This window comes from Salmo salar, chromosome ssa03, assembly GCF_905237065.1.
Source record: "Salmo salar chromosome ssa03, Ssal_v3.1, whole genome shotgun sequence".
NCBI lineage: Eukaryota > Metazoa > Chordata > Actinopteri > Salmoniformes > Salmonidae > Salmo > Salmo salar.
Genome location: NC_059444.1, coordinates 1991430 through 2000384, shown reverse-complemented (window position 1 = coordinate 2000384; position 8955 = coordinate 1991430). Strand labels below are relative to the sequence as shown.

The 8955-nt window shown below is 48.3% G+C and overlaps 1 protein-coding gene across 1 annotated transcript; it reads right to left on the bottom strand.

The window, feature by feature from the left end:
* Window positions 1-1308: 1308 nt before the first annotated feature.
* On the bottom strand, window positions 1309-8169 carry cfap410 (cilia and flagella associated protein 410). Its single transcript, XM_045714374.1, has 7 exons — window positions 7741-8169; window positions 7604-7622; window positions 7180-7226; window positions 4394-4623; window positions 3967-4147; window positions 2992-3073; window positions 1309-1617 (listed from the first exon to the last, which is right to left on the bottom strand). The coding sequence occupies exons 1-7, from the start codon at window positions 7815-7817 to the stop codon at window positions 1357-1359; spliced, it is 897 nt and encodes a 298-aa protein (XP_045570330.1). The 5' UTR covers window positions 7818-8169; the 3' UTR covers window positions 1309-1356.
* Between the last annotated feature and the right edge of the window lie 786 nt (window positions 8170-8955).

Here is an 8955-nt window from a genome sequence, read left to right as displayed (position 1 = left end):
GACATGCTGCTAGGGGATAGATAGCGACATGCTGCTAGGGGATAGATAGCGACATGCTGCTAGGGGATAGATAGCGACATGCTGCTAGGAGATAGATAGCGACGCGCTGCTAGGGGATAGATAGCGACATGCTGCTAGGAGATAGATAGCGACACGCTGCTAGGGGATAGATAGCGACGTGCTGCTAGGGGATAGATAGCGACGTGCTGCTAGGGGATAGATAGCGACATGCTGCTAGGGGATAGATAGCGACGTGCTGCTAGGGGATAGATAGCGACGTGCTGCTAGGGGATAGATAGCGACGTGCTGCTAGGGGATAGATAGCGACGCGCTGCTAGGGGATAGATAGCGACACGCTGCTAGGAGATAGATAGCGACACGCTGCTAGGGGATAGATAGCGACATGCTTCTAGGAGATAGATAGCGACACGCTGCTAGGGGATATATAGCGACACGCTGCTAGGGGATAGATAGCGACACGCTGCTAGGGGATAGATAGCGACATGCTGCTAGGAGATAGATAGCGACACGCTGCTAGGGGATAGATAGCGACACGCTGCTAGGGGATAGATAGCGACGCGCTGCTAGGGGATAGATAGCGACAACTTCTCCCTTCAGTCTCCTCTATTTGGCTAAAAGCCTGTCACAACAATACTGAAGCGTGTGTGTACCAAGGTTTGGTGGGTGTGTGAGCCCGGAGTAGGGTAAAGTCCATAGACGCTGATCTTGGGTCCGTTTTGCATTTCCCCCCACTAATGGTTAGGATTGGGGGAGGGGATCCTAGAGCTGTACCCAGGGGAGCATGTGAACCCTTATCTCTGGTCACCGAGCAGAAACATGAGTTGTGTGTCTACCTCAGTGCTGGGTGGTTGTGGTAGTGTTTAAGGTCAATGGGAGTGTGTGTGTTAGTGTTGGAGTGTGTGTGTGTCAGTGTTGGAGTGTGTGTGTGTGTGTCAGTGTTGGAGTGTGTGTGTGTGTGTGTCAGTGTTGGAGTGTGTGTGTGTGTCAGTGTTGGAGTGTGTGTGTGTGTGTCAGTGTTGGAGTGTGTGTGTGTGTGTCAGTGTTGGAGTGTGTGTGTGTGTGTGTGTCAGAGAGTGTGTGTGTGTGTGTGTCAGTGTTGGAGTGTGTGTGTGTGTGTCAGTGTTGGAGGTGTGTGTGTGTGTGTGTGTGTGTGTGTGTGTGTGTGTGTGTGTGTGTGTGTGTGTCAGTGTTGGAGTGTGTGTGTGTGTGTGTGTGTGTGTCAGTGTTGGAGAGTGTGTGTGTGTCAGTGTTGGAGTGTGTGTGTCAGTGTTGGAGTGTGTGTTGGAGTGTGTGTGTGAGTGTTGGAGTGTGTGTGTCAGTGTTGGAGTGTGTGTGTCAGTGTTGGAGTGTGTGTGTCAGTGTTGGAGTGTGTGTGTGAGTGTTGGAGTGTGAGTGTTGGAGTGTGTGTGTGTCAGTGTTGGAGTGTGTGTGTGAGTGTTGGAGTGTGTGTGTGTGAGTGTTGGAGTGTGTGTGTGTCAGTGTATTGAGGTGTGTGTGTGTTCGGAGCTGTCTGTTCTGGGTTGCCGCGTGAACGATGCGTAGCTCCTCCTCCTCCAGATCTTTCAACAGCATCAGCACCGCCTCCAGAGTATGGGACTGCACACACACACACACACACACACACACACACACCATCAAAACACACACACACACACACCATCAATACACACACACACACCATCAATACACACACACACACACACACCATCAATACACACACACACCATCAATACATACACACACCATCAAAACACACACACACACACACACACACACACACACACCATCAAAACACACACACACACACAAAATCAATACACACACACACACCATCAATACATACACACACCATCAATACATACACACACACACACACACACCATCAATACACACACACACACACCATCAATACATACATACATACATACATACATACATACATACGTACAGGAAGCTATAGTATGAATGGAAGACCCCATTCCTAGCTGCAGGTCGAGGGTCTGTTACCTTCCTAGCTGCAGGTCGAGGGTCTGTTACCTTCCTAGCTGCAGGTCGAGGGTCTGTTACCTTCCTAGCTGCAGGTCGAGGGTCTGTTACCTTCCTAGCTGCAGGTCGAGGGTCTGTTACCTTCCTAGCTGCAGGTCGAGGGTCTGTTACCTTCCTAGCTGCAGGTCGAGGGTCTGTTACCTTCCTAGCTGCAGGTCGAGGGTCTGTTACCTTCCTAGCTGCAGGTCGAGGGTCTGTTACCTTCCTAGCTGCAGGTCGAGGGTCTGTTACCTTCCTAGCTGCAGGTCGAGGGTCTGTTACCTTCCTAGCTGCAGGTCGAGGGTCTGTTACCTTCCTAGCTGCAGGTCGAGGGTCTGTTACCTTCCTAGCTGCAGGTCGAGGGTCTGTTACCTTCCTAGCTGCAGGTCGAGGGTCTGTTACCTTCCTAGCTGCAGGTCGAGGGTCTGTTACCTTCCTAGCTGCAGGTCGAGGGTCTGTTACCTTCCTAGCTGCAGGTCGAGGGTCTGTTACCTTCCTAGCTGCAGGTCGAGGGTCTGTTACCTTCCTAGCTGCAGGTCGAGGGTCTGTTACCTTCCTAGCTGCAGGTCGAGGGTCTGTTACCTTCCTAGCTGCAGGTCGAGGGTCTGTTACCTTCCTAGCTGCAGGTTCGAGGGTCTGTTACCTTCCTAGCTGCAGGTCGAGGGTCTGTTACCTTCCTAGCTGCAGGTCGAGGGTCTGTTACCTTCCTAGCTGCAGGTCGAGGGTCTGTTACCTTCCTAGCTGCAGGTCGAGGGTCTGTTACCTTCCTAGCTGCAGGTTCGAGGGTCTGTTACCTTCCTAGCTGCAGGTCGAGGGTCTGTTACCTTCCTAGCTGCAGGTTCGAGGGTCTGTTACCTTCCTAGCTGCAGGTCGAGGGTCTGTTACCTTCCTAGCTGCAGGTCGAGGGTCTGTTACCTTCCTAGCTGCAGGTCGAGGGTCTGTTACCTTCCTAGCTGCAGGTCGAGGTGATGGGGAGGAGAACTTGTCTCTAGGAATAGGCTTCATCCCCAACTGTTCCCGGATCTTACTGTAGAGGGTTAGGAGACAGGGTTAGGAGACAGGGTTAGGAGACAGGGTTAGAGGGAGAGACGGGGTTAGAGGGAGAGAGACGGGGTTAGAGGGAGAGAGACGGGGTTAGAGGGAGAGAGACGGGGTTAGAGGGAGAGAGACGGGGTTAGAGGGAGAGAGACGGGGTTAGAGGGAGAGAGACAGGGTTAGAGGGAGAGAGACAGGGTTAGAGGGAGAGAGACAGGGTTAGAGGGAGAGAGACAGGGTTAGAGGGGGAGAGACGGGGTTAGGGGAGAGACGGGGTTAGGGGAGAGACGGGGTTAGGGGAGAGACAGGGTTAGGGGAGAGACAGGGTTAGACAGGGTTAGGGGAGAGACGGGGTTAGGGGAGAGACGGGGTTAGGGGAGAGACGGGGTTAGGGGAGAGACGGGGTTGGGGGAGAGACGGGGTTAGGGGGAGAGACGGGGTTAGGGGGAGAGACGGGGTTAGAGGGAGAGACGGGGTTAGAGGGAGAGACGGGGTTAGAGGGAGAGACGGGGTTAGGGGAGAGACGGGGTTAGAGGGAGAGACGGGGTTAGGGGAGAGACGGGGTTAGGGGAGAGACGGGGTTAGGGGAGAGACGGGGTTAGGGGAGAGACAGGGTTAGAGGGAGAGACGGGGTTAGGGGAGAGACGGGGTTAGGGGAAGAGACGGGGTTAGAGGGAGAGACGGGGTTAGGGGGAGAGACGGGGTTAGGGGGAGAGACGGGGTTAGGGGGAGAGACGGGGTTAGAGGGAGAGACGGGGTTAGGGGGAGAGACGGGGTTAGGGGGAGAGACAGGGTTAGAGGGAGAGACGGGGTTAGGGGGAGAGACGGGGTTAGAGGGAGAGACGGGGTTAGAGGTGTGTAACGTTGTGAGGGGGCGGGTCTTACTTGGTCTCCTCCATACTGTAGTTGAGGGGGTCGTTCTCTGACTCCGCCTCTGTCTGTCCATTGGTGGAGCTGACGTTCTCTGGCTGGCCACTGGTGGAGAACTGCTTCTGGGCAGCGGCAGGGGGTGTGGTTATCTCCTCTCCCTCGTTTAGCGCGAAAGCAAGCTCCTCCTCTGTCACCACTGGACACACACACACACACACACACACACACGTTACTACACACACACACACACACACACACACGTTACTACACACACACACACGTTACTACACACACACACACACACGTACATTACTACACACACACGCACACACACACACACGTCCCAACAGCCCAAAATCTAAATTGGACCCCTACGCCTCGAGGAGTACTAGAAGCATACTTCCCCAAAACACAAACATTATCACATCTGAAGACAACTGACCCTGGTTGTCCAGTTTGTGTAAGCGTGGCAGGCATCGCAGCACATTGAGACGGTATTGGCTGGGGTCCGTTCCGCAGCAGGGGTTCTCAGCCAACCAGAGCACTCGTAGACGTGTGAGTGGGCGGAGATGGGAGAGCTCCGAGAGAGAAGGGACGAGGTTTCGTCTGAGGTACAACTCACTCAGACACACACAGCCCGACAGAGGTGCCAGGGACAGGATGGAGTTCACGCTGGGGAGAGACGACCTGGTTAATGTAGGGTGTTGTCAAGGTTGATTTATCATATGCACAGCAGGCAGCGTACTGTTATATTGAACCTTTATTTAACTAAGCAAGTCAGGTTAAGAACAAATTATTATTTACAATGACGGCCTACCCCCCCGGCCAAACCCGGACGACACTGGGCCAATTGTGCGCCGCCCTATAGGACTCCTAATCACGGCCGGCTGTGATACAGCCTGGAATCGAACTCGGGAGCCCATAATAGTGTATACAGTACAACTAAAAGTTAACTTGCATGCTCTCCTCTCAGACAGCACACAGCATGTGTGTGTAGGGCTGTGTGTGTGTGTGTGTAGGGCTGTGTGTGTGTGTGTGTGTGTGTGTGTGTGTGTGTGTGTGTGTGTGTGTGTGTGTGTGTGTGTGTGTGTGTGTGTGTGTGTATATAGGGCTGTGACGGTCATTACATTTCATCAGCCGGTGATTGTCAAGCAAATAACTGCAGGTCTCACGGTAATTGACCGTTAAATGTAGTCTATTTCAGAAGAACAGAATAGCATAACTCTGAGTTGTCCTGATGTTAGGGTCCTGATCTGGCTGTGGGCTACACTAGTTCATTTAGCAGGTCCTGATGTGGCTGTGGGGCGACACTAGTTCATTTAGCAGGTCCTGATGTGGCTGTGGGGCGACATCAGAATTCCGTGGTATTATGTTATAGTATGAAGAATACAGTTGAATAAAATAGAAAGGATATTTTCTCCAAGCGATTTGAGGGAGTGTGAACTTGCAGCTGTTCTGTGTTGAGCGGTTAACAAAGAAATAGGTCCTCCTATAAGCTTAATTTAGAGTTATTAATGTAACTTTAGTTGTTATACAGACGTTGGGCTGTATGTTTTGATGTTTAATACATTGTAAGGCTGCATGATGAGACTAATGATGATTTGGAAAAAGTATCTTGAAAGGCATGATCTCTGCTTTGTTTTTTGCACAAGCTGTACACACTTCATCAGTCTCCCATTCAGAATATGACAAGCACTTGATAATGCCTCGAATTTCCCGGCGGCATCCCATTTGTGTGGCCGTAATGCCCCCTAAAAAGAATCCATGCCTTTTTGTGGGCCAGTGGCGGTTGTGCCTTTCGGCTGAATATAATAATTATAATTCCCTTCTCCCGGCTGCGTGCCGAAGCACCTCTCACTCACATGGCTCTCCGTCACGTGATCTCACAGGCTACAAGTGAAGACACGTGTCCTTATCCAATTCCGAGACGCATATTGAAGATATTGGAAGAATTGTCCAACAAGGTGAGTAGACCTAACATAGACTGGGACCGTTGTGGGATGTGATAGATCCCACATTAATACAACAATTAGCATCAAAAAACCTTTTTCACGCAATGTGGCTTACGCAACAGATCAGAACGTTTAGCTTTAAATGTTGATAGACTATTAAGGCTATTTCTTCACATTATAATGAGCAGCAATGAGCACACGGCAGCAGGCTATAAGAGCGAATGTTCAATTAGCGGGAAAACACCATTATCAAAAGTGACCACAAATGCAATTATGCACATAATGCTTTTATTATAAAGGTGCATTTTTATGGCGAAAATTATCTTCCCCCAAACTTAAAGCTCACGTGCTGCTTATGTATGTAGTTAGGCTCTAAACCCCTTCTAAAGAGGATTAATGTGCTTCTTTTTAAGAAGTTATTTGGCCACTTTAGTTGTGATACAAACCTTATCCGCTGCCGAGTTGCGCAGCGGTTTAAGGCACTTAATCTCAGTGCTAGAGGCGTCACTACAGACCCTGGTTAGATTCCAGGCTGTATCACAACCGGCCGTGATTGGGAGTCCCATAGGGCGGTGCACAATTGGCCCAGCGTCGTCCGGGTTTGGTCGGTGTAGGTGCCGTCATTGTAAATAAGAATTTGTTCGTAACTGACTTGCCTAGATAAATAAAGGTTAAATAAAATATATAATTTTCAAGTGACAGGCTAATATTGTCAGCCATCAGACTATTCTTGATTGAATCTTGTCTTTAAATATACTAAATAATATGTGTGTGACATTTGTTTTGATTTAGAATGGACCATTATGATGCACCTGTAACGAAACAGGGGCAGCAGGGGAAAAATACATGTCATCTATGCACTTAAATAGCAAATGGAGGACGCTTTTCCCTGTGGTTTATTTTCATGCCAGCCAGGTAGGCTATACTCTTGTTGTAAAGGGAAGCAATGCGCTTGCTATTAGGAAAGTTGAGAAATAAATATAGTAGGCCTAGCCTATAGAAAACTGATAGGACCCTCCTCTTTTTAATAGAGGCCATCACTGTTTTCTCCCGCAATTGCATAGCCTATAGAAATGTTGGTCAACATGAGCTCTCATGAAGTGTTTGATTTAGATTTTCCATTACATTTACATTGATGTCAGAGTGATTACAGGGATAATAGAGTGCTGAGTACCAGACAGTTAGCTAGTTTGGTAGGTTACTAATGACCAGCAGCAGCAGCAGAGCTTGGAGAAGCCTTGGAGAATGTGTGTGTGTGTGTGTGTAGACAGCCAACCTGAGAGTCAGGACCTCGATGTGGGGTATCTGGGTAAAAATAGAGATCTAGAGAGAGAGAGAGGGAGGAGATAGGATGGAGAGAGGGAGGATTGGCGAGAGGGAGGATTGGCGAGAGGGAGGATTGGCGAGAGGGAGGATGGCGAGAGGGAGGAGGAGAGAGGGAGGAGAGAGAGAGAGGATGGAGAGAGAGAGGATGGAGAGAGGGAGGAGGAGAGAGAGAGAATGGAGAGAGGGAGGAGGAGAGAGAGATAATGGATAGAGGACAGATGGCGGGATGAGAGGGATAGAGAAGGAAGAAAGGAAGAACATTAGAGTTGAAACAAAGCTAACTAGTTAGCTAGCTAAACATGGGATTTTAAAATTATATCCTGTTAACCCAGAACAAAAAAAATAAATAATTGAGAACACACAAGCATACTCACGTCTGTCAAGTTGCAGCCCCTGAAAGAGAAAAGACAAAACATTGGACACATTAAGAGAAACGAGAACAGTCAGCGAACTAGCATCCAACCAGTCGCATATCGGATAGTTAGCTAACCCATGTAGCCTCCCAACCTACCAGCAGTTGAGTTTCTTCACACTGTCCAGATCCGAGGCTTTGGCTTTGGCCAGGACCAACTTCCGTGTTAGCTTCATACTGCGGACATGTTGTGTGATGATTAAACTAATCTCTAATAACCAATTATCGATCGAAACTAAAGTATAGTGGCAATTCAGCAGCTCCCATCGGATAATTGATAGATAGCCTAGCTAGCCTAGCACACCTACAGGACCAGCAACGCCTATGTGTTTAGTCTGAACGGGCGGACTACCGCGGTGTCCATGGTTACCGAGTTACCATCCGGTTAACCATAAACACACAAACAAACAAACAAACAAACACAACAGATGGAAAGGTAACAGATGTACTTTAGAGGAGATGGGGTGGGGGGAAACTCGGCCATACGTCGTCAGTGTGTCCCGCGGTGCATTCTGGGACGAGGACATTATTATGACTTCCGGCAACAACAAGTTCAACATGATGGATATATATATATATATAATTTTTTTTACTAGATGTGAAATAATTCAGTTGTTCTCTGTAATATCGTATCGTTTTGTAATCGTGACATTTACGTACTTTCGAGGGAGAAAAAAAATTGTCAGGTTTGTCGACGTGTTAGTCGGGAACTAGGAAAATATATTCTGACTTGTTAATAGATCTGGTTATTTCTGACTAGGACGACAACATACCCTGACTTTGACAAGGGATTTTTTTATTTTTCAAAACTGTGCTTTTTGTGTTGAGCATCCAGAAACAGTTTTGAATTTATTTTGGCAGTGTCTACATGTAAAACTTTTTTTTTTTAATGATGGAAAGATATTCAGTTTTATCATTGTTAATATTCTTGATTACTTTTATTTTATGGGAGAATGTGCTGCTCGGTTTCCTTTAACAATAATAAGGATAAAGAAAAACAATTGTACCTGCATATTTCCATTACGGAACACTTACTCTATGAAGTGTGCAATAAGAAAATGTGCCTTTGCACTCCTTCTAAACAACGCATTTTTTTTTTTTTACTTTGGCAAAGTGTAAAGTCTACAAAACGCAGTCCACTCTGTTCATAACATATTATAGTTTTGGGAACAGAAAACTGCATGGAGATCAAGTGTTTCATCAATGAGAAAATTAGCAGAATGTCGTCCAAAATCAATCTCGCTCCATCTTCTCCTACTTGCGGCCACTGGACTTCCTCTCATCACCATATTTGGTAGTGAGTGGAAACAGGAA